This window comes from Thermobia domestica, chromosome 6, assembly GCF_964235325.1.
Source record: "Thermobia domestica chromosome 6, izTheDome1.hap1.1, whole genome shotgun sequence".
Taxonomy (NCBI): Eukaryota; Metazoa; Arthropoda; class Insecta; order Zygentoma; family Lepismatidae; genus Thermobia; species Thermobia domestica.
The window spans coordinates 130565489-130593013 of record NC_137459.1 but is presented as its reverse complement, the minus strand read 5'-3'; the positions used below and the strand labels follow the sequence as shown (position 1 = coordinate 130593013).

At 34.4% G+C, this 27525-nt stretch overlaps 1 protein-coding gene across 2 annotated transcripts in view; it reads right to left on the bottom strand.

The window, feature by feature from the left end:
- Positions 1–753: 753 nt before the first annotated feature.
- LOC145688208 (uncharacterized) overlaps positions 754–27525 on the bottom strand; it is a 151350-nt gene continuing 124578 nt past the window's right edge. For both annotated transcript variants that reach the window (XM_081762098.1, XM_081762099.1), the window contains exons 12-14: positions 20335–21998; positions 18390–18476; positions 754–11771 (exon numbers count right to left, since the gene is read on the bottom strand). In XM_081762098.1, the coding sequence (XP_081618224.1) occupies positions 11595–11771; positions 18390–18476; positions 20335–21998 (1928 nt within the window). In that variant the 3' untranslated portion in view covers positions 754–11594. The remainder of the gene's footprint in view (positions 11772–18389; positions 18477–20334; positions 21999–27525) is intronic.

Genomic DNA, 27525 nt, shown 5'->3' with positions numbered 1-27525 from the left:
ACATTCGAAATTATATTAAATAGTTGTATCTTCAGGAGAGTTCAATGACATTGTCTTGGCAAGCGTTACAATTTCGGTTCGCTAGAGTGTCAAGACTCGAAAAGTTCAAACATGAACTGATAGATAACGCCAATATACAGCATTATGAACAAAGACGTCTAATACTATCATTAAGTGTTACTTGCACAAACTTGTAGAAAACATTTCGATCACGCAGTTAATATGGAAAAAGGGAAATTTAATATTATTTGATAACAAGTTCTTAATTTGTTTTATATTCTAAATGTATAAGAAAAAATCTCGCGACACCTTTGAAACCAACACGCGATACCAAAGTTGGAAAGCTCTGGTCTGTAGTAACAATTACTGAATATTGCTGCCGCAATTCGATGAACGGTGAAAGAAGTAATTATCGATTTAAATACCGAATTAATTTATCACACTCTGGAAACGTATATATAAAAAAATACTATTATAATTTTTAGTTGTTAAATAGGCAACTCAACAGAACCACCAATCAAATTCGGATCAATGCATATTTAACCTACGGCAGTTTAAAGCTGTAGAAAGTGGCATATAAAACAATTTGTACCTTTTGAAACATCTGAACTGATTTTAGTACAGATAATAAGTGATTTTTTTTTTTTTTTGTAACCAGCTTTAGAGGTTCATATATTACTCAAATTAAGGTTAATTATGATATATTTTGACAATGAATTGATCATTTTACAAAGAATTTATAAATAAATAATGTGTAATTCTTCATACAATTTATTGAATTCGGGGTTGCCCACTGTACAGTTATTATTAAAAACGAAAAAAAAAAATGCTCAAGATTAGTGGAAATATATTCACAATTCTATATTATATATACTTTCTTTAACGAAAAACTGACCAGACACTTCTTTAACGTGGCTCTGTGAAAAGTAGTGTTCACTAGTAGTATACTGGAGTATATTATATATATATATATATATATATATGGGTGTTCAGAAACAATATGAACATAATTGGGAGGTGAATCCTGATACCAAAATAAATAAGAAAAATTTATAGATCAACGTAGGTGTAAAAATTATTCCTTTCGGCACTATGACTAGCCGAAAAATTATTACAAAAACAACTAGAGAATAAATTGCCAGATCAAATCGGGTAAAACGGAACACACAGAAGTTTCATGTGGTCACTGTCAAAAGAAATCAAGCAACAACAGATGGAATATATAGTTAATAATGTAAATTTTCATATACATAAATAGACTAATAATTTACTTCAGCAGAATAAAAACTATCAAGTGCATCGTGCCATAAAAATTAGCTTTTCTCCAAATCTACACATCTCTATCCCAACCGTGCCATTTTGTTCAGATCGATGTAATCTATCAACTGATATTATATATATAAAATTTGGACAGTATTTTATTTCAAACAGAGAATAAAAGTTGAGAATTAAAGACCACTTCGTTCAACTCAAGACATCTATCGATTCTCTCTCGTCTTTGGATTTTTTTTTTTTTTTTTTAACTGATACTAATAACAATGTAGAATTTTTAGTTGTACATTTCATTAATGCACAATTGGATGTGATGCAGAGGGAACGCAGGATATTAGTAAATTCTTTGAGTATTCTATGAAGCGTAAAGGATGCTTCCCCCAACTTATTCGTGATAGGCCAGATGACGCCAAAGTGCTTGGTAAAGGTCAGTCAGTCTCCATATAAGAATTCCGCCACATAAGGAGGTGAGATACTCAGCACCACGCTTTGTCCGCTTTTATTCATTTCACAGAGGCAAAGAAAACACTTCGAGTTCGTTAGAATAAAACATACTGCTCCAAAGCTTTCTACTGCACCTTCCGCGGGTAAGGTTACGGCAACTTTGTAGATGAAACCAGAAGAGCATTCTATTGTGCGTTTCTTGAAAAACGAAGACTATAGATGTTGCATACTATTCAACGCTACTTTGTCACAGAGTTCGGAACGATATTTATTCACAAAAAATGTACAGAAGTATCAAGCAAAGGTGTAATTTTCCAAGCAAAAACGTGAGATCACGTACGGCCGCGAAAACTCAAGGAATTACTGTCACGTCCGCTCTATGGTTTCGACGTGTCTCCGACTGATTTTCAACGAAGTCTGACACAACCTCTAGGACGATGAAGTTATTCAAGTTCTCTAATGATGGAGGCACCGGAAAACTGAATCCTATGCTGCCGAAATAAAGAAGCTAGTAGCAAGATGGCATCATGTGTTACAGTGGCAGGGAACTAAGTCAAAAAAAATAAAATAGTACAGATAACTTTAATTCATGCATGATAAGACTCTAGATACTAATTTTCCAGGATATTTACTGGACGCCTCTTCTATTAACATATTTACATAATGATACACAGCATTTAGCAGAACATTTAAGTTCAATTCTACAAGATCTACGTAGTCAACAACAATGAACCAATGTACTGACTTTCATTGCCCCACAATAACTATTTCTTGACTTGTATTTGCTGAAAAGTATTTAAATTCGAAAGAAACTGGTACAGGAACTCACTGAAGAATTCATAAAATTTACATAATTTAGGACATTGTGAATGTACTAGGGCATAAAAGAGCATCATAAAGGAAAAAGAGCTAAAAATTAGGAGAATTTTGAATAAGAGAAAAAGAAGTTCTGAAATAAATTCAATAAAGGAGCCAAAATGTAGCCAGAGATTAGTTATGCATCCATTCAGAAACGATAGATTCTGCAATAGAAAATGTGAAAACAAAGAAGTTAGGAAAACTGGTAGAACGTTTGTAACCTGCAGTGAAGCAGCAAAGAAAAATAAATATGACAATAAAAATTTAAATAAAAGACACGATCCACTGTACTAAACTTTTTTTCGCTCTCACTTCTTAAATTGAATTATATCGTGCTGTAGTTATTATGGAAATATTTATTTGATGACAAAATTATAATACGCATTACCTAAAGAGCACGTTACCCCTTGTGGATTTTTCATGAGAAATTATTCATACCAACTCTAGGGTTGTCAGAGAAATATTTATGTATGAAATAAGAAAATATCAACTGAAGTTTTTGACAAAAGTGTCCAAACTCTCATCCCTAAGAGTACTAATCCTTTTTTTTTTTTTTTTTTTTAAATCAAAAGTAATTTATACCACATTGTAGATTTGGTAATGGAACGTTTATTTATGAAATACGAAGAAAATTGTCTGAGTACTTTTTCAGAAAATCGTTTGTAAAGAACACCATCAACAGTAAACTGCTACTGAATTTTTTCCAAAGAAATGACTTAAAAGGTCGTTAATGAAATATTCATTTATGAAAAATAAAATCGTAGTTAGTTCCGAGAGCCTTTTTTCTAATGTTTACCCTCTAGTACATTACCCTTATTTTTAGGAATAAGAAAATTTGCCCTCCTTTTCCATTCCTGTAGAATTAAAAGAAAAAAAAAGAGAAAGAAAGAAAGAAAAGGTTTAGAATTTGGTCCAGATATGTTTAACAGTATGGTCTCTAGTCAAATGTATATCAGGGCAGACAGTAAAAAATAACATTTTCGATATGAAATCTGGAATTCAATTTTTTGACGATCACCACATTTCCTTCTCTCCTTTTGTCGCTCGAAAGTAAAAATGAAAACCACACGCGAACGAAACACATTTTACTCAAATAGATGGACATTAATAGTTGTACTGTAAATTTCCATAACTGATCTCCAAGTGGTAGTTTTGCCAAGTTTTAAAAAAAGAAGTCCAAAACACGCCTCTTGAAAACAACTCTTATTTGTAAAAGAATATGTAATGATCACTTTTGCAATGAGCTGCCAAAACAGCTTGATTAAAAAAGATTGTTATAAATTGTTAAGTCACACAATGGAACGATGGATGTCAGGATTGTAGTTTTTCCTCCGAAAGTTTATTTTGTATTCTGATAAAGGAGATTAATTCGTCTACCCATCTCTTCTAATTTGAATAATGTACTGTGACTTACTCCTTGGAACGTTGTACTTGATTAAGTTTTTTCATTGTACTTCTGGTAGAATACCCATGGAATTTTCTACTTTCTTTGGAAGCTGCCCTTGTGTCACCTCTGCACATCCCATTGTGCATTAATGGAATCTAAAAGTAAAAATAAAATATATTCTCTCTCATTCGGCATTTTACTTTTGAGTTATGGCTGTTTTCTCATTTTCTCGACTTCCATATCCATATCCAGGTTGATCTACACTTTTTATTTAATTTTGATATCAGGAATTATCTACCATCGAACACGCGCGCTTTCTTTCTTTCTCTCTCTCTCTGTACCTATATATTACATATACACTAATTTTCAACAACTAAGCAGCATTTCATATTGAAGCTATATTATTACAAGAAATGTACAATAAGTAAAAAAATATTTCACTCAAATTTCATGTAACCATGTAAGTGTACAAATTACAATAATGTTTAGATTTAAAATATCCTTTCCTACATAAATGCGTATTACATATAGATAGCTAGAAAGAATCTATACCATACATAGTTTATATACAACTTTTGTTATACACAAATTATATAAAACTTCGAAAATAAGGCCACAACTACCAATTTTTTGTCTACAACTTTTGTGTTAAATTACTGTACCATATACAGAAAATTTCATTCTAGTCACGCACATCTTTGACACAACAATAATTAGAATTTTAATGTCTGAATTTTGAATATCTAAATATAATGAAGAAAAGATATGAAAAATCATGAATGAAGGCAACTATGGGTATACATATATGTACGTAGGAAATGGGTTGTTAATGCAAACTCAAGCGCACTATTTCGGGGTTACGTGCAATGGAATAATTAATACTGAACAAGTACGTTACACAGATGGTTTATATATATGGAATGAACGTTCTTACATACACACTGCAACATACTAAATTTAGAAAATAGCACATTGCTATATACAAGTATATCCACCATTTTTCAATGATAATTCATATGGGACTAAAAGGCAATACTCTTGGGATCTTAAATAAACATACGAAAAAATATTTTATTATTTGTTTTGAGGAATATAATAGCGAAGTAATCTGTTCCGAATATTCTGTTGTCACTGAAAAAAACACAGATTTTTTTCCTCCCCCTTGTGTACGCGAACATTAATTTACATCTCATTAATTTGTACTTAGTAACATTATATCATATTACTTTTTAAAATTTAAGGCATCAAGGAGTGAAAAAAATCTTTTTTAACTATTAGTCTATGAGCATTAACACACAAATCTGGATACAAGTGTGGGATTTGGATTTCCCTACGGAATGCGTAAATCCATTGCCGCATGACAATAGTAAGGAAATGTATGTCGCGATGCAATTCTTATTTCAGGAAGATGTGTAACTGTAAAGGTAGATTGAAGAGCTATTGTAGTGTTCATAGTATACTTCAATTGAGCAAGCTATAAAGGCACCATTTGAATGTGTGCCATATACTCCATAATTTATGTTACTCTGTTCGACTACAGCTCAAAACAGTAATTTACAAATATATTGTGAGTAAAATATTGCACCTAAAATCAAACTGTTACACGAGTTTAATTATTGGTCATTATATTAATGACTTAAACGTGACCCACAATTTTAAATGCAAGTAACCACCAAAGACCTTACACACTGTACTCACAAAAGTACACAGTCTTAATTAGAAGTTAGAATATCTAAAAATATATATTACACGAGCTCTCTCATATTTAATGCTTTAAGGAAAGGACTTAGATATTGACTGCAAAAAATGTCACGTGTAAACAAACAAGTGCAATGAAATTATTCAGCAGGTCAATTGATACAGAATACAACAATGCAGAAACAGGTTCAATTAAATTGATGAACTCTAATAGGTTTACACTGTTGTACTTTCTTTCCCCACAACCACTGTTCCTTCTGCCCCGCACACATACGAGTATATTGAAATAGTTCATTTACGTTAAAAATGGCACTTTCTGTTTCAACCATAAAATATTAACTACAATACAACGTTCAATAAAATGAAAGGTGTAGCAGACAACCATCTGGAAAGTCCAAGGAACTTATGTGAGACAATAAATGGCACGTATTATAGCAATGATAAAGTTTAAATGGAACATGACATCAGGTAACAACGTTTCCATTAAAGAAAAGAAATTAATCGTGTCTCGAGACGCGATATGTGAAAGCACAAATCGATAGATTCTTGGCAAGGAAATATCGCAAGTACTTATACTCTTAAGGTATTTCTGTTTCTAGACATTGAATTGTAAATCTTGCATTGTTTAAAGTTCACTTTTCATTAAAAGTACGTATCATTACTTTGTATGAATTCCTTTACAATAATCACCAGAAGAAATTAGAACACTGTGAGGCGTTTTCGAAACGACACTGAAATTAAGATGTTCTCATAATTATGCCTCTTATGTATATGCACAGAAATATGTACTGTATATTCTAAAACAGAAAAAAAATTAAAAATTAGTTTAAACTCTTATTTTTATTTTTCAAATTAGATTTTGTCGGTTTGCAACATTTTAGGCTTTGTTGACAATAACCTCTATAGAAAAATACGATATGCTTTTTTTTTCCTTTCGGAAACTCTACTGTTTTCTTCATAAATAGCTCTTCTTCCTTTCTATGTATTTAAGTTTTAGTACATACGTACATGTCAAAATTTACCACTGTTTGAAATTAGCAACAGTTGACTTACTGGTGATTAATGAACATTTTCGAGTTTCTTTTTTTCTTTTTCTTTTTCCTTTTTCTCTTCTTTTTAAAAAATAACAACGAAGGTTTTCATAATACGGTATACGCTAGTTATTTTTAATTTACAGAACACTACTTCACTCAACCGAAGGCTTTTGGTGCTAAAGCAATTTTAAATTAACTGTGCATATGAAAGGTACATTTTTTTGCTTGTAAATTTGGAAAAAAAATAATTAAAACATTATTCTATGTAGAGATATGTATTAAATTTAAATATGTTTATATGCGATCTGAAAATCAGCTTCAAGAAAAAAAAAAGTTTTCTTCAAGGAGAGAGTTTAAAATTACGTACGTAAACATAAATGCTCTTTTGATTTATAATTGGCATACATAAATTCTAGCTGCAGTAAACAAGTTGCACTTTGCTGCACATTGACGAAAGACTCAAATCTTACATACTGAGCGAAATATGTATAGATCTAACATTCATCTACCCACAGCCACAAGTGACAGCTGTTTTGTTGTAAAAACAAGCACAAAAACCCAATTTGTTTACATCACTCGGTTATAAAATATATTTCTGAGTTAACAATTACGTATTAATGCTAAACTTTATGTTAAGAGTTGATTGCGAAAAGCAGTTTCATAAGCTGCCTTGAATATGTGACAATGAGTAAACTTAATTCTACACTAGTACTTTGCGTTTCACTTTTACATGTGATGTGACTCAATTATTGAAATGTTTATATATATAAATAAATATGTAAAATAAATTGTAAACATGTGACACATAAATATCAATGTAACGGGATATGTTATACTTACATATAAGACTGACATAGCTTGCATGTATTATATACATATAGTGAAAATATACACGAAATTTACGCATGATTTTACTAAAAATGTATGTAATGTGGAAAATTATTCCCGTAAGTGTACTGGTAATTGAGAAATAAAGAGCTTTTACGAAGACTCTATACGGACAAAAATGGTCTACTAACGAAATAATATTTTTAATAAGTAATAAAAAAAAATCATTAAACTTACATAAGAAAAATGACATGTAAAATGAATTTTCACATTTTTGTCCGAACACTCGGAGTTCAACGTAATTAAAAAATGATGCATAATTTCAGATTGCATCATTTTGAAGCTAACACTTGAAAATAATAATTTTATCCTTCAGCGTCTGCTAATGGGGAACGAATGTTTCATAAGGAGCTAAATATAGAATTTTAATCTTTATGTCGAAGTTATGAGTGAACATACGGGTTTGTTCATAAAAAGACCGAGCTTTAGCTATAAAACCTGTATTGCTTATTTTACATTTTCAGCACTGTTCCCCTAAAAGTAGTCCCCTCTATTGGCAATACATCGTTCCCAACGTTTCTTCTATTTGTTATATTTAAAAAAAAACTGGAACGCCCTTTCCGGGATGGCGAGCAGACCCTTGTCGCATTGCCCTCATCTCTTCTATGGTTTGGAAAGGACGTTAAGTTTGGAAAAACAAGAAAAGTCTTAAGGAAGTTTTTATTGCTATTTGCAGTGGCAAGCAGTTTTGGACTAACTTCAACAAGGTTTTGTTTCTGATCGTCAGTCAACAAACGCGGCACGAATGTTGCACTAACACGATGCATCTGAAGTTTTTCTTCCAAAATTTGATGGCATGATCCTATGCTGATGCCACTTCGTTAATAACTTTCCGAACAGTTAAACGACGATTTCCATGAATCACGAACTCTCTCGATATGGTCGTTATCTGTTGATGTGGAAGGTCGTCCAGGCCTGGGATCCTCACCGACCAACATTCTGCCCTTTTCATAGCGCTTAAATCACTCAGAACTGCGCACCCCATATGCTTAGTTAAGCAACTGAAATGCATCTGAAAATTTTTACCAAGATTGTAGCAAAACTTTACACACACCCATTGTTCCTCAAGCTCTTTGATTGTCACTAATCCGACGAACAGCTTGTATATCTGCTCACTTGAGCAGCTGAAGCTCGGCAAATAATAGTCATAGCGAAACTAGGCAGACAGCAGTTTGTTGTCTAAACATGCCGTTAAATGTGCTCAGTAGCCACAAGGAGCTCCCTGTATCGGTTGAAGCTCTATTTCAAAAGTTTGGTCTCTTTTTGAACATACCTCGTACACATATTGAGATTGGTTAATAACAGTTTTCACACTGTACCCCCGCTGAGGTGTTTCATGGTCTAGCTCCGAAGGACTCATTACATTCTGATGAAGTTTATATGGGACTACTGAGAAAATATACACTTTCAAACAAAGGCTCATCAAAATCGATGCACCTATGCTGAAATTATGCGTGATCATACCCACAACAAATAAACACACACACACACACACACACACACACACACACAAAAGGAGGTGTATATTTTATATATATATATATATATATATATATATATATATGTTGAAAAAAGGAGGTTTTAAATTCGGTCAGTTTTATATACATATATATATATATAATGGCGAAAATGATACATAATGGGCGCTATTTTACTCCGGGGCCTCCTTCAGCCGCTACGGATAATCAAAAATTTCACTCTGTGGCAACGTCGTAGATTCACTTGGAACCAGTAGCACCGTCCTATGAATCCATCACGCAGTTACATCGATTGATACGCTAATAAGTGGTGCTAGCGTCAATGTCTGTCGACTTTAACCGCCATCTGGAAAGAATCGGTGTAACTATTTGGTGGATTGGTACATTTACTCTACGGTTCTTTATCTGCAACGTTGCCACATGATATATCAAACTGAGAACTTCCTTTCTTGAAGTTGGTTAAAAAGTTATCTATGACTATTCGAATCAATTGACGTTTATCTTTCAATCCTGGAGCTACTGCTCGATGACAAAATAAAATACTTGAGAGAATTAGAAAACGTTTTGTTTTCATTCTGAATTGATACACGAAACGCTTTATGAATCTACATAGTGCTCTTTCTTTTCTGTCGTTTACACTCCGATGACGAACCGTTCAGAACTTGAAACGTAAAAGATTCCATTAGGTGTATTCATTGTACAAATACTTTATATAAATATATTAAACAGGGTGTCTATTACACCATGGTTTATGACGCATCCTCAAATTATTCTACTGACATGTTTTCCTCCCACAAGAAAGAAGCATCACTTTTCAACTTGTTTAATGGCTTTGATCTTTACTTTCTTTTTCGAGTAGAGCTTTGCTTAAAATTTAGTTGTTTTTATGCAACTTTCGGTTGCTAACTGATTTAAATGTTTCAACTTATCATTTTTCTCGCCTCCCTAAAATTTCACTGAGATATTTAGAGCCACTATCCACTTGTGCGCACCTCTGTATTAAATTCTTACGACATTACAGCCAGCGAAAAGCTATTGCCGGACGTGTGGCATACGTTTGATTCTGTTCCATCGACATCCAATGCCATAATTTTTTCTACAGTCACGATGCTGGGTCAACACCAGCAAATGCTCTACAAGGGATAGGACATACTAGTATGCCTGATGCACACTGTATCGGGTTTGATTCCCAATGGAGATTTTTTGTGTTAATCTGACTGCATAGCAACTGGAGCTCCCTGAACTTAGATGTAATAAGTTTTGAAAGCCAGAACTAATGAAATAATGCCTATGGGAAGGATCGCCATATATGGCCTAACTAAAAGCCATTGCGCCGGCCATAGCCTTTCGTGGACTTCAATACCAAGGAGTTCAGTTTAAATATGCGCACAGCAGAAAAATTAATACACTTTTTTTATTTGTTGTTGTTATTTGTAAAGCTCAATTCTCTTTCTTCCCTAAAAAGCTAATTTACTGATCTTTGCAATTAACATTTATTGAAAATTGTTTGATTATACTCTTGTCAATCACACTTGAATTATTTTTCTCTACTATATTTTTACTTGAATAAAGCTGTTGTGCGTCTTTCTAATGGACATAGTTTAAAAATCGTTATTTCCATAAAATATAGCCACATCAGATAATGGACAGTGTTCAAGTAATAATTTTGAAAATACAATTTACGAAAAAGGTGAACAAATAGATGTACTACGTAACACGACAAAAAAAACGCTCACTTTTGAAAATGTGTGTGGTTTCGATGAATATTTCTTTAATTACATTTTTGAAAGAAAAAAAAAAAAAAAAAAAAAAAGAAACACTGTTAACTTTACCTCTGAATAATCTGAAATGATTTATAAATACTTTAAATGAAGGTAACAATTATAATTTTTAACGTAATAAACAGAAAAATATAACAAAACAGCTACCCTTCGAGTTACATAAAAGGCGAATGTTGAGTATAAGCCAACTAATGAAAAAATATATATTGCAAGTGTTACATATTGAAATGTAAAAAAATACATTCTATATATTCCTGAAACTATAAATGTTTAAAATAAAATATCTATGTTAATATTTTAGAAATTATGACTAGATAAATATTTCGCAGTCAATATTTTCCCACTTTTGACTGTAAAGCTATTATCGGCAGTTCACAAATTTGCTTCTGTGGAATACGATACACCAATTGGTGCTTTGACTGTATAAATCAACCTTTTCCAATTTGATGAGGAAAATGCAACTTAATTACATAGTACTAAAGTAGTGTGGCAGCCTAAAACTGCCACTAATGTCACGTTAACGTTTCAAACGAATATGAAACACGTCAAGTCACTATCACAAGCATTAAAAAATTTGCCTGTCATGTGCTGACAATCTAAAAAACAATTTCCACTGTTCCAGTTATGTGGAGAAGGTTATACATATATGTAATATCGCCCAAATGGTTGTATAATGTGGATCAAAAAAATATATTTATCAATATCTGAAATGTTTTCGCTACACAATGTTTGTGTAACTCATGGAAAATTTGTACTATTGCTGTCTGGATATCATCATGTGAACAACATTCCCTGTGCGCTTCAAAACTTCCATTGCATTATCATAGTCCATCTTCGTGAAATCTAATCCATCAACTTCCAGAATTTTGTCACCAGGTTGCAATGTTGTACTTGCAGGGCCGTTTGGTTGAACTTTTGACACATATATGCCCTAAATAAGAATAAGTACAAAAATAACTTAAATTTCAGATTCTTTTTACCACAATAAAAGTTATAAAATAGAAATAGTGGTAAACAACTGACTAATAAAATATAGTAAAACGCCTACTTTGAATATCACTCTATTTTGTACATTATTTTATATAACTTGAGAAAAATAATACTGTGCTTAATATTAAGTTAAGCCTCATCCGTGTAACCCCGACAGAGGTGAAGCTTTAGTACAAGTAAAAGAGTCTTTTAAAAATGAATAATTCCTTCATCCATGAAATTGTAGTAATACGTCGCCTTAGACATGAAGGTTCAAAACCGAAGACTCCATAAAAAATTCTAGGGGAAGAATGTTTTGGACTGGGAAGGCGAAAATACCGGAGTTCCATTTTTGCCTGAAATAGGAGTATCAGGTATCTATATTCAGGTTTCTTGTTACGCTGAATCGAATAAAAGTATTATCAGTCAAATAGGGTGAAAAATATAAAAAATGGTGGCTATCCGAACTTTCCAAACATTTTTAACTTCTACAATTATTAACCGATCGGAACTGTATGTAATATACAGTATATAAGGCGTACCGTTTTTCGTTTCTTAAGTTGAAGATTTTTGTTTATTGATCCATACATTGCATTTTAATATATGTCACACAACTACACACTGACGTACTTACGTTTGCAACAATGTGTGTTTATGATTCATATTATTTAATTTGTTTTTCTATAGCACTTTTGCACAGAATATAACACTGTATTCTTGTTCACACACTAACGTCTCTGTTCCTTTTGCAATGTAATTAATACCTTTTCTCATTTTCTACGAACTAACGACATGATATATTAGCATGTAATATCATACAATTTTGTTCTTCGTGTCAATGACGTTTGTTATTCCTGAAGCTTCTTCTTTTTCCGGCCTCGGGGAAAAGCTACGCCACTCACCTCAACATTCAACACCACTTTTGTTCCACCCTGGTGCATCTTTCTTAACGTTTCAATGTAACTTTCAAACATATTCACTCGCAACATAGCCGAAAATTGCATAATATCGGAGCACCAACCTTCCCCTTATTCCTCTATATCTCCGGAACGGTTGAGATCGACGGTTTTTCCCACTAGTGGGTTTAAATGTACACAAAAACATTTAGTTTGCGCATAAACTCGTCCACAATTTCGTGTCACGCTTGAATCGGTTTCCTCGTCAGTGGTAAATAATGTTAACTAATGTAAACTATAGAACCAAAATATTCCAACGTATCTTATTGCCCTATCGATTTGCGGTATCCTGCTTTTGTTCTTTCAATAATAATAAAATTAAACTGTAAAACAATGAGGCAAATATTGACATTGTTAGTCGTTATTGTTAAATGCATAGTTTAGAAATACTGCTTTTATGAATAATATAATAAAACAAATACTGAACTCCTAATACCAAAAAAATAAATAAATAAAGTTTGCTTCCTAGATGTTCGGAGTGTTGTGAAAAATATTTCAGGGAAGTATCAGAACGCGTGGATGAAGTACAGCAATTATGAACAGGCAAGCACCAATCTCTAGTTGATTACGATGTGATGAACGTTGTGACAGTAGCAAGGTAAGAGGTTTCGTGGTAATGACTACGGTTCCTGATGCTTGTCCTGCGGTTCTCCGTATGAGATAGATAGATAGTAAGTAAGTAAGTAAGTATGTATGTATGTATGTATGTATGTATGTATGTATGTATGTATGTATGTATGTATGTATGTATGTATGTATGTATGTATGTATGTATGTATGTATGTATGTATGTATGTATGTATGTATGTATGTATGTATGTATGTATGTATGTATGTATGTATGTATGTATGTATGTATGTATGTATGTATGTATGTATGTATGTATGTATGTATGTATGTATGTATGTATGTATGTATGTATGTATGTATGTATGTATGTATGTATGTATGTATGTATGTATGTATGTATGTATGTATGTATGTATGTATGTATGTATGTATGTATGTATGTATGTATGTATGTATGTATGTATGTATGTATGTATGTATGTATGTATGTATGTATGTATGTATGTATGTATGTATGTATGTATGTATGTATGTATGTATGTATGTATGTATGTATGTATGTATGTATGTATGTATGTATGTATGTATGTATGTATGTATGTATGTATGTATGTATGTATGTATGTATGTATGTATGTATGTATGTATGTATGTATGTATGTATGTATGTATGTATGTATGTATGTATGTATGTATGTATGTATGTATGTATGTATGTATGTATGTATGTATGTATGTATGTATGTATGTATGTATGTATGTATGTATGTATGTATGTATGTATGTATGTATGTATGTATGTATGTATGTATGTATGTATGTATGTATGTATGTATGTATGTATGTATGTATGTATGTATGTATGTATGTATGTATGTATGTATGTATGTATGTATGTATGTATGTATGTATGTATGTATGTATGTATGTATGTATGTATGTATGTATGTATGTATGTATGTATGTATGTATGTATGTATGTATGTATGTATGTATGTATGTATGTATGTATGTATGTATGTATGTATGTATGTATGTATGTATGTATGTATGTATGTATGTATGTATGTATGTATGTATGTATGTATGTATGTATGTATGTATGTATGTATGTATGTATGTATGTATGTATGTATGTATGTATGTATGTATGTATGTATGTATGTATGTATGTATGTATGTATGTATGTATGTATGTATGTATGTATGTATGTATGTATGTATGTATGTATGTATGTATGTATGTATGTATGTATGTATGTATGTATGTATGTATGTATGTATGTATGTATGTATGTATGTATGTATGTATGTATGTATGTATGTATGTATGTATGTATGTATGTATGTATGTATGTATGTATGTATGTATGTATGTATGTATGTATGTATGTATGTATGTATGTATGTATGTATGTATGTATGTATGTATGTATGTATGTATGTATGTATGTATGTATGTATGTATGTATGTATGTATGTATGTATGTATGTATGTATGTATGTATGTATGTATGTATGTATGTATGTATGTATGTATGTATGTATGTATGTATGTATGTATGTATGTATGTATGTATGTATGTATGTATGTATGTATGTATGTATGTATGTATGTATGTATGTATGTATGTATGTATGTATGTATGTATGTATGTATGTATGTATGTATGTATGTATGTATGTATGTATGTATGTATGTATGTATGTATGTATGTATGTATGTATGTATGTATGTATGTATGTATGTATGTATGTATGTATGTATGTATGTATGTATGTATGTATGTATGTATGTATGTATGTATGTATGTATGTATGTATGTATGTATGTATGTATGTATGTATGTATGTATGTATGTATGTATGTATGTATGTATGTATGTATGTATGTATGTATGTATGTATGTATGTATGTATGTATGTATGTATGTATGTATGTATGTATGTATGTATGTATGTATGTATGTATGTATGTATGTATGTATGTATGTATGTATGTATGTATGTATGTATGTATGTATGTATGTATGTATGTATGTATGTATGTATGTATGTATGTATGTATGTATGTATGTATGTATGTATGTATGTATGTATGTATGTATGTATGTATGTATGTATGTATGTATGTATGTATGTATGTATGTATGTATGTATGTATGTATCTATCTATCTATCTATCTATCTATCTATCTATCTATCTCTCTCTCTCTCTCTCTCTCTCTCTCTCTCTCTCTCTCTTTCTTGCTTGTGAAACTATAATAAAAAACAAAAATATTAATGCAGGTAATTTAAATACACTATTTATGAGACAGACAGTTAAATGCTACAGGAACTTGAATAGGTGCATTAAATTCACATCAATCAACCAATGTTACTGTGCGAACAACTGAAGGCTGTCCGTATCATACTCTGGAATTCTGACACAGGATTCCTTGTTCTTATTAGAAACCTTAAAAATTTTTGTCGGATTTCCATGTGGTGACACTGCATACACTTCCTACTGTTGGGAAAGCACAGGCCACTACTGATTAATAAATTTCTACTAGTAGTTGTTGCTAATTAAAAAAGGGAATTTACGGAGGAAAAAATTCACTATAGCAATGAAGTAGTCCACCACATGGTAATACCTTGTATGTGTACTTGTTGCTTATATGCGGGAAGGAGGCAAAGTTGGCCAATTTTTTGACGTGAATTATATTTATTTTCAGGATGGTTTCATACAAAACATCTTTTCAATGAATTGGTCTAGAAGCATAATTCTTGTTGCTGCACATGATGTGCGCAGCAAAAGTAGTGTGCACATAACGTGGTACTGTGGTGGTGGATGGGGAGGACGAATGTCAAATTCAATGAATTTTTCTTCTACGTGTAACATTGTTTTTGAGAATATTTCCTACATAAAACGAATTACGCTTTTCTTTTTGGTAAAACACAACAATTCCCTGACACACGCACACACAATAATTTCTTGTAAGAAGAAAAGAGTAACTAACATCAGTTTCATCCCTACATTCTTGTCTACAAGCTAAGCTAATATTAGTAAGCTAGCGAGGCCGTAATTGTTTACTGGAGTTCAGGTGGTTGTTGACAAGTGGAAAAGGTAAAAGAATTGCACAAATATTACCGCGTTGGAATCTGTGTTTCATAAGCTTTCCAACGATGTATCAATCATGACTGATAATTAGGAGAGTCACTAAAGCGCCAACGCGAAGATCTGCAACAGCCCTTCAAAACTGTGTACATAGGAATTTCGTTCTGAAGTTTTATGTCGCTTTGTATCGCAGCAATGGCTACCATTTTTTAAATAATATTGTCACAAGTGTGTTGCCTACACATTTGAATAATTTTGTCAGCGTAGGGTGACTGCAAAGGTTACCAGGGACCCCAAATTCTATATTTTTTTGCATGTTTTTTAAGATTTCTTGTTTCTTCTGTGAGGGGGATCACCACGGCCCTCAACGTGAAAGTCTAGATTTCGTTCAAATCCCTGGCGGGCGTAGAAAGGTGATCATTGTTCAGTGATGGATGTTTAGATCATTAGCGATATCGTTGCTGCTTACATGCCGGTCTTGGTGTGTAAAAATATGTTTAAATCGGTTGTTTCCTTCTTTCATTAAAATAGAGTCACGGTTGTGGACCGCAAAGGTGCTATTCTGCTTCAGAACGATGTGAAGCCACATGCTTCTAAGATCATCCGTAACACCATTATTCAACTTAGGAAACTAATGCATTCGCCATATTGCTGGACACTGCATCGTCGGATTACCATTCGTTCCACGTTAGGACCCATCTACAGGGCCGACAGTTTCAAAATCTTGACGAAATGACCTATACAGCGGATGATTTCTTTGGTTCAGTTGTTCTACCACCATAAGATCCATAGTCTGCTGAGCGTTGAAGGTAGGTTACTGCTGCTGCTATTTCTGATTTTCCTGGTATCTCTTACTTTATATTATCGCCTTCCTCTTTGCAGTATATTAATAAAGAGAATATTTTTGTTTACCTAATAAATATAACGAACACCTGAATACAACTTTTATGGACCGTTTCTTCTACTGTTTGAGGCAGATTAAGATAGTAATTTAAAGGTATAATCTAAAACTGATTATTTCCCCCATCTCGTGCTGCATGTACATGAAGATTGTAATTCTAATTTGTTAAAATAGTTAGTAACTTTTCTAGTTTTAAGGTTTTATTAAACAATTAATGAAGAATTACTTAATGTTCATTTAACTATTTAAAGTGTTAGGCGTTTTTATTTTTTCAATTGAGTCAAAGTTGGAACTTTATCATTACTGAAACACATTTTGTTACGAAGTTACAGCCAAAGGAGCCACATATTTGCAAAAAACTGAGATCATTATCTCCGACGCCAATGTCTGTAGGCACGCTGAGTCAAATCTTGACACAGTAACTCAAAAAGCTGTTAGTGTATTTCACTGTTTCACGCCACCACAAAAAACTAATAATCTCTCACCAGTAAGAATGAAAAATCACAATTATACGCACCCAAATATGAATAAGAAATTGATTTCACTGATTACATTTGCCATGGCTTCCTGTATCAAGGTTTATTCCGGTAACTAAATTTATCAGTTTCAGATACATTACCACTAAATGGATGCATTACATGATGGTACATTAGCATCACATTTCCATTACTAACTCTCCGACTAAATTCAACATAAATTCAACTTTTGACTTATCACGATCTGAGAAATATGCTCAAATTTACTCGGTACATCATGGAACACATTTCGTATTATATATTACAGTTACGTGCAGAACTCCTACCCTGAATAAAGAATCAAACGCTAAGGTAAAACTTTTCAATAGTGCATGAAGTTTAATTTGGTATATTTTGCGCGGTATACGTAAGAGCACTAGGAATAAATATTTGATCCCTTTTTACGAAATATTACAGATTAATACTTACAATAACATTGTTTTCAGTGTCGTATTTCAATACAATACGAATACACTGAAACGAATAATTACAGACACAAACAAATTGTCTAATACAGTATATCATTATATACATACTAACCCGATCGGGACTTTTGTCTTGAATATTACCAACATCAACATCTATGGTGAAACCCAATCCTGGATTCTTTTGAATATCTACAGGCAACTGTAAAAATCAAAAGACAAATATTAAATTACATTCTTTGTATGAAAATAAGGTTTCAATAACATAAATTAGATATTAAATTATTTAGTTCATACAAATTACACAATACTCCATGAAAAGTTAAAACTAGTTACAGTATATCCCATTTGGAAATCAAAGTTACCCTGAACTCATTCCTACGGTTCGTAATTCATGGCGTATAAACCATTGGAAGTAACAAATCTAAGATTAAAAGTTACGTTGATATGTGATTTTAGTCAGCAGTTTTAATACCTTGCACTTCGAATTTAACTTACTCTCATTCTCACTTTTTAAAATCTCGTAATGGTACTTTTCATTTAGTATATATACGGGATGATCAAATGCAATCAAATGCCGTAAAGTTGGACGATTGTTTCGATACATGGCTGTAATATACCTTGAGTTGCACTTAATGACTAACAGGTGGCACAATGTTGCTGGAAGAACGACGAATGCAGCAGCGTCAATATCAAGATGGCTGCCCCACTGTCCACATGCACCGCGTTAGAACAGCGTTCGGTGATCCGGTTTGTGAGCATTCAAGATGTGAAACCAAGTGAAATTCATTGCAGGATGGCAGCAAAGTATGGTGATTCGTATTTCTCCCTGTAGCAAGTACACGTGTGGTGTAGGAAGTTTAAACGTGGCATAACATGTGTGGAGGATGCTCCTTGACTAGGACAGGCTCACCGCGTAGTGACCGTCGAAAACAATGCGTTAGTGGAACAGCTTGTAAAGGGAAACAGACATATTACGCTGAATGAAATCGCCACAATCATGAATATTAGCTTTGGTTCAGCTCAACACAGTGTGCATAGTGTTGTGCATTTCAATAAATTGTCTGCAACATGGGCCTCACGTTATTTGACTGCTGAATTGAAAGATCGTCGCGTCGAGACCTGTGGAGAACTTCTGCGTCGTTTCAACACCGAAGGTGATGCATTTCTGGACAGGATTGTTACAAGCGATGAGACCAAGGTTCACCATCATCAACCAGAAACCAAAAAAGCGAGCAAGGAATGGCGGCATAGCTCTTCATGAAACCAAAATAATTCCGCACTCAACCATCAGCAGGGAAGGTTTTGCTCACTTTCTTCTGGGATGCAAAGGGATTAATTTTGGAACAGTACATGGAAAAATGAATGACAGTAACCAGTGTCTCGTATTCAAACCTGCTGAAAAATTAACTTCGCTCTGCAATCAGGCGTAAACGACGAGGATTTCTGTCCTCAGGTGTCCTACTGCATGACAACGCTTGACCCCATACTGCCCGTTTGACCGTTGAGACTATCGATGACAGCAAATTTGAGAGTCTCATTCATCTATCCTATTCACCAGACCTTGCCCCCAGTGACTTTCATGTGTTTGGACCACTCAAAGAAGCGATAAAAGAAGCATTTCAATAGTGATGAAAAATATGTGGTGCACGAGTGATTACAATCTCGATCAAAAGAATTCTTCCAACATGGTATCCATGCACTTCCGAAGCGGTAGAATACTTGCATTCAACGTCAAGGGGACTACGTTGAAAAATATGAGGGAAAAAGAGATTTCCTTTTCATTGTTACATTCTATGGATTGCACTTTTAAGGTTTTCATTTGATCCTCCCTCGTATATATAAAATCAAACCAAAATTTCAATAATTAAAAAGGGTTCCTACTTTCTTATGCTTCGTGAAACTATGATCAATGAAAAAAAAAAAAACTGAGTTTGACTACTTCTAAAAATATAAGCAAGTCAAAATACATGTTATTTCATCCTTTTTACCCTGGTAATGAAACTAACTTGTAAGGTTCTACTGTTTCAATTTCTTAGATGTTTGCAAATATTACTTACTACAGTGGCATTTCTATGAGGTCCAAACATCCATAGCTTCGACTGTTTGCCTTGCATACCACTATTTGTTTTGCCCTTAAATTCCATTTCATTCGATCCACCGGAAGGTTGTGAATATCGTGGAAGCCCTGATGATGAACCTTCCTGGCGAATTGTAGACAAAGTCGGTATTCTTGAATATGAGGCTCGTGTTCTGGGAGCTTTCAGTCCATTTTCTTCGGACGGTAATGAACCAGGCTGCTTTGAATCAGGAGTAATTTCCGTTGAAGTTGCGGGTTTGCTTAAATGGGTTCGATGTGTTGAATCTGCTTTTTGCGTATGAGCTACTAGGAAAGATTTATCAAACAACGGAGGTGAGTTTGTAACTCTTGCGTACTGAGCTACACATGTAACGCTCTCAGATGGACTAACACTAGGCTTCGAACTACATGCAATGCTTTTAGAGCCTTTTAGTGCATTCTGATCTGTAACCTGTGACAATGATGGTAATTTGCTGCCTGATGTGCGAAGATTGGAAGTATTTTGTGGAACCTGACTCGAAGTTAATAAAGTTTGATTTGAAGCCTGAGAATAGGAGCGAGTATTAATAGAATAGAATCCGGGTTGTGGCAATCTAGTAGGAGCTGAGGTGACTGTGGTTGATGGGTACCAACTTGTTACTGGCTTACTGGGAGGATTTGCTATTGTTGAGCTCGCCAAGGACGGGATTTTGGAAGCTGATACTTTCGAAGGTCTTTCCCTCGAAAGCGAAGATGCACTTATATTTCTAGGAATACCTGACTTCTTTGTACCCGTTGGCTGAGCTAATGAACCATTTACGCTACCCGAAATAGCACCTGAAAGACCATTTGATACGACTGGTCGTTGTGGTGTTGGTGCAACAACTGTTTCACTAGCTTCTGGCTTGTCTTGAGTAAAAGTGGCTGGTTTATCCATTGATATATCCTTCACTTCACATGATTCGGGTTTTATGGTGTGTTGCTCTATATCTACATTAGTTGGCGCTGAAGGAAATTTGGTCCCATTACTATACAGGCTATTTACATCAGGTACTACTGGACTAGACAAAGATTCACCCTTTGAAACCTCTCCCTGATGAATGTTATCTTCCGAGGTTTGCAGTTCTAAGTCACTTTGTACCTTTGCAATTGTACAAATGAGTCCTTTTGATTCCTGTGTTACTGAATCTTCATCTGAATAAATGGCAGGATGTACCGTATAAGTAGTATTTAACTGATAGTTATTATTTAGTGTTAACTCCTTGGATACCTTAGGGGAGGTATATTCTTTTTGTGGTACAGTATAAGTTTCATTCAGTTGTACTGTTTGATTCATATTCTTTGAGTTGAGGTTAGTCTCGAATTCCGATTCCTCAGCATGAGATTCAGATTTATTGTGACAAAATGAGATTGAATGTGGAGTAGTCTGTTTTAACAACGTTGTCGATTCCTTGAACAGTTCTTGATTTCGAGTTTCATCACTGGGTTTTTGAAAGATTGTATTTTTAAGAGATTCTGCCATACTGTTCCTTTGTACCCGACTTTCATCAACGAGATTATTGTTTACACAACTGAAGCTGGAATCAGTAGCTGGACTGATCTCTCTCCTCTCTTCGAGTTTCAAATTATCACCTACGTCCATAGAAGCTTTTACCGCTTTCTCTCCTGAAATGAGAAATTAAATGTACTTTAGGTAACATTTTCACATATGGATCAATCCATATAAAATCGAACAATGTTGCTGGCTAATGTGTGTTTTTTTAATATATATTCACTATATTATATATATATATATATATATATATATATATATATATATAAAGTACTAAAAGAGAGGCACAAATGTGGATTTTTCGCCCTGTCAGCCCAGTGGAGTTCACGATAAGGCGAATTTAAAATGACCGACCGGAATATTTTGACTTATAAGTAAACATACTGTAACATTTGAACAACTGATCGTATTGAAGTGCTCGAGATGTCGTTGGGAAGTAGCTGAACAGTACATTTAATCGAGATTCAGAAGCACAGTTGCATTCACACCGAAGAAAATAGTGAAAACCATAAAAAAAAGTACTAAAGTAAAGATATATTTTTTACTTGGAAACGAAGGTACAATGCGTTTCGAATCTATGCTAGTCACCTTAGTACGTCATTACTGATATACGAACTGGAAAGTTACCGTTTGTCAAACACGAAGAAAAAAATGAAATCTTTTTAAGTTTTACATCCCACGGTTATGCCAGCTAGGCTAAAGGAGACGGTGATGATGATAAATGAATGAAATGGTGGAATGAAGAAAGTGGGAGGAAACGGAAGAACCCACGCACACAGTGTTTGCTTACCACAAAGCTCACTTGGCGCGAGCTGGGATCGAAGCAAGGACTCATGTACCAGAGGTGAACGCTCTACCACAGCCACCGCGGCCCCTCTCAAAAACGAAACACGACACAAGAAAAACTGCAAAAGTGAAAAATTACGTAAATTGGCAACGCTGTTTCATGTATGGAACTTTACTATTACTTTATATCAGTGCAAATGAAATCAATTTGTACAAATAACAATGTACATAACCCCAACCCACATCTCACGAGAGAAAGCGGGCAACGTCTTTGGCGGCTAACGTAGGTGGGGACCGATCGACCAACCAACTTCTACCAAGTGCCAATGGCCTTCTCGGAGGGCGGATGAGCGGGTGGTCAGGGCACCTTCATGTCCTTCAGAGAAGAAACTGTTCTAAAAGACGGATGAACCACAAAGTGGTCAACAGCATTAAGATGTGGAAAGGAAATGGGAATACCACAATATTTTTCAAGGAGGAGCGAAGAAGGAGAATAAATACAATGCTGGTTCTTCCCAAGATAAAACATTTCGGAGGTAAAATAGTTGCCCGTTGGGATCTCCGGGTGGGGACTACTCCGGAAAGAATCATCAGAAGAAAAAATAATAGCTTTCATTTCGGCACAGGAACCTGGATAAATGTAAAGTGAACATAGTGGGCTTCAGTGAAGTGAAATAGTCAGGAAAGGGTGAGATAGTATCGAGAAATTACACCATATTTTTTTCGGGTAGCGTTAAGGCTGAGAATGTGGTCGCGATAGCAAAGAGAAACGAAGTAGCAAGAAGCGTAACCACAGTAGAATGCTGCAATGACTGCTTGATGTTTGTAAAGCTAAGTGCAAAACCAGTGAGTAGTATGATAATACAAGTGCATATGCCAACAATCGACCATAATGACAATGAATCAGATATAATATATGATGAAATTAGTGACACAACATCAGGAGGGAACAGGTAAGGTCAACCATAGTAATGGGAGACTTCAACAGCGTAGTAGGAGGAGCTGCGAATAAGAAGATGGGACCATTTGGACTAGGCAGAAGAAACGCACAGGGCCAAATGCATATCGACTTCTGAAGGCAACATGATGTTGACAAATACGTGGTTTAAGGAAAGAAAAACAAAACGGTATAAGATGACCGAGAAAACCGTGGATAACTGAAGCTCAAGAGAATGGAGGAACACGGAAGGGCAAAAACCACAGACATCAAAGAATATAGAAGGCTGAATAATAAATTGAGAAGAAACGGACAAAACCAAGAAAAGAACATAGAACGGACATGTGAAAAACTAATGGAACTTCAATGACGCGGCAGACATGATTTGATGTATTATAAAGCACAAGAATTAAGAGGGAAAGCTAATAACATTGTACTTACGTCTGGAATCGAAAATCAACACGGTCATATAGTCACTGACTACCAAAGAATCTTTAGAATCCGGAAGGAATACATAAATGATCAGAAAGATATTGCGACTGAAACAGAGGAAGAGGTGGATGATGATGAAAACGGGACCAGCATGTTGAAAACCAAAGTAGAACAAGCCATCAAGACATGGGAAGGATACTGGAGACTACGACATACCAGGAGATTTGCTTAAGGGATTAGGAGACAAGTCAATGAAAGTACTGACTTCACTTGTTAACAAGTGAGTATGTTTCACAGTGTGAAACTAAGACTTCCAAACAATGCGAATTCAATACTCAAACTTGAACTATTGCATTTATAACAAGAACCTGTTCCTTGGACGCTGAATCCATATAAAAGAGCCATTACTCGCTATTTCTAACTGTTTTTGTTTCATGGCGATAAACGTTAAAACCGAAAATGGCTAATTTTACATTTCTGCTTTGAATAGAGGGTTAACGCAGCGTTTCCCAACCGGTGTGCCGCGAATGGGCCGCTGGTGTGCCGCGAGGAAATCGAAACAAAATTATTAATTCTATATCAACCAAATTGCAAGCTGACACACAATCATAGTCAACGTCTTGCGAATAAAATCAGAGAAATAAACACACTGCTGAACAAGACTGCACTTATTTAATATAAAAACACATTTACACGTGACGTTTCGATCTTCTAGCCAAGATCCTCATCATGTCTGGAGTGTACGTCCTCATCATGTCCTCATCATGTCAGAGTGTACGTCTGATGAGGATCTTGGCTAGAAGATCGAAACGTCACGTGTAAATGTGTTTTTATATTAAATAAGTGCAGTCTTGTTCAGCAGTGTGTTTATTTTTCAAATTGCAAGACATAGGAAAAAATGTATATTTTTGTATTTCTCATTACTATAAATTTCTACCATGGAAACATTACTGTAATTGTAATATATTATTCTACATCTATTACTGAGTAGCAGACAGTATTTCGGCTCGTACACATTTCCACGGTTAGCTGCTATGTTACACTTCAATTGAGAGTCATACTAATATCGAGAAATGGAATCACTTGTACGGTACGCGTCAAGTGAACGTTCGTAGAACACTCATTCGCACGTGAATGACAGAACAACACTTTGTTCAACAGGTGTGTTTTGACTTCGACGCATCGCAAGCTGTGTGATTGCAACGACGTGCACCGGTTTTGTTTAAAACAGCAAAGTTAAAAGTACAAGACATTTGTTTGTTCGTTCGTTATTTAGTGATCTTCGTTTTTAGTGAAAGGTTGAATAGTTTTCGAAAAAGAAAGCGTATTTTTAAAAATCTGAGTCCTATATTTCATTGCAATTGTTTTCTATTTTAAAATTAGAATAAAAAATAAGCATAATGAATTAGCATAAGGAGAAACCAGTGATCGAGCTTTCATTTCTATGAGAAGGAGATCAGTAATCACAGAAAAAAATTACCATGGTATTTTATATTTGCAAATAATAATAATGATATCTATGAGTGTGCCGCGAGAATTCAAGTTACACCCGTAGTGTGCCGCAAGCTGAAAAAGGTTGGGAAACGCTGGGTTAACGGAACAGACGGAACCTATTCTTGGGACGCTAAATCGATTGCAAAAAATTGCATCTTGACAGCATTTACCGTTTTTACTATACAGAAATCAGTATTGAACCGGTGAATTTGAATCACTTCCGTTGGTGATGTGTTGTGGATTTGTCATGGTATGTTGTTTTGAGACGCTAAATCGTTCGGAAAAAAAAAATAAATAAATAAAACTGCTTCTTGCTATCTGTTTTTGAACAACTTCCGGTTTGAACAGAGAGTTAGCGGTGGAGATGGAACCTATCCCTGGGAAGCTGAATCCATTTTGCAAAAAAAATCACATCTCGACATCTCTTACCGTGTTTGTTCTGATACCTGTCGACAGAGGGACAGACAAAGCAGTTCTATAAGACTTCCAACACTTATGCATAGCATAGTTTGGAATTCTAACAAGACGTACCTGAGTGGAGAATGGCTCAAGTATTTTCTTGATGTTACAATGGTTGCATTGCTCACGAAAAAGCAAAGAAGTACAGTGATCACAGAACCTTTTACCTTATTTCACAAACTCGAAAGATTATTGCGTCCATCCTAAACACGTAGCTGGAAAGTAAGATACAAGAGATGTTGGAGGAAGATCAATTTGGATTCTGGAAACGGAAAGCACCACATATGCTATTGGGTTGATGAGAATTGTATCAAATGAGATCTTGACGTAAAGGAAGAGTTATGTTTGTGCTTCATTGACTGGCGAAAAGCTTCCAACTGGATCAATTGGACCAAACTTCTGAAAATACTTAAAAGAAATCGGGGTCAACTAGAGAGACGGTCGACTCATTCGCAACCTTTACATAGGACAACGAGTGAAGTTGCACTTGAATGAAGGATAAACCAATAGTGTGGAGATTGGAAGAGAAGTCAGACAAGGATGTAGTACGTCGCCCCAATTATTCAACATTTACAACGAATGTTTAACGAAGGAAGCATTAATGGGAATTGGAGATTTCAAGATTGGAGGGCAGATCATTAACAAGATCAGGTATGCAGATGATACGGTTAATATAGCTAGAACCGAAGAAGGACTATAGAAGATGATTGACAAAACAGTTGACACTGGGAAATTATATGGAATGGAAATCAACATCGAAAAGTCGAAAGTCTGTAAGAATATCCCATGGAAGTGCGCCCTAATGGTTACAGTAGAACGAAGTGAATTTGAAGAGGTCTATAATGTCAAACATCTGGTAAGCATTTTGACGAGAGACGCTTACTGTACCAAAGGGATCAGGTCAAGAATTGCCATAGCCAAAGAGGCATTTAACAAGAAAAGATCACTCTTAACTGGCAGGCTTATTGGACTAAGGTAGAAGTTGGTCAAGTGTTATATATGGAGTACTGAACTGTATGGTTCAGAGACTTTGACATTAAGGAAGTTAGAGAGGAAATATTTAGAGAGCTTCTAAATGTGGTGTTGGAGGAAGATGGAGAAGATAAAATGGACAGAATAACAAATTAAGATGTTTTTAAATGTATGGGAGAGAAGAGAACGCTTCTAGTCAGCATCCTTCCTAGGAAAGTCAATTGGATTGGACACGTCTTGCGAAGAAATTGTCTTGTTCATACCGCCATAGAAGGAAAGATGGAAGGATAACGAGGAGTAGGAAGAAGAACCCACCTGAGAGATAATTTGAAAAATGGAAGAAAATACTGGGAGTTACAAGAGGAAGCTGATGATCGAGAAACGTGTAAGGAACATTTCCAGGCCCAAAGCACCCCCCCCCCCCCGAAAAAAAAATAGTCCCTGCCAAAAGATAGGACAAATAATAATAAGAAAACGAAAGAAAGAAAGAGAAAGATACAAGATAGATAGATACAGGATGGGATTTAATTAATATAATAGACGTCGGGATGTAATTCCTG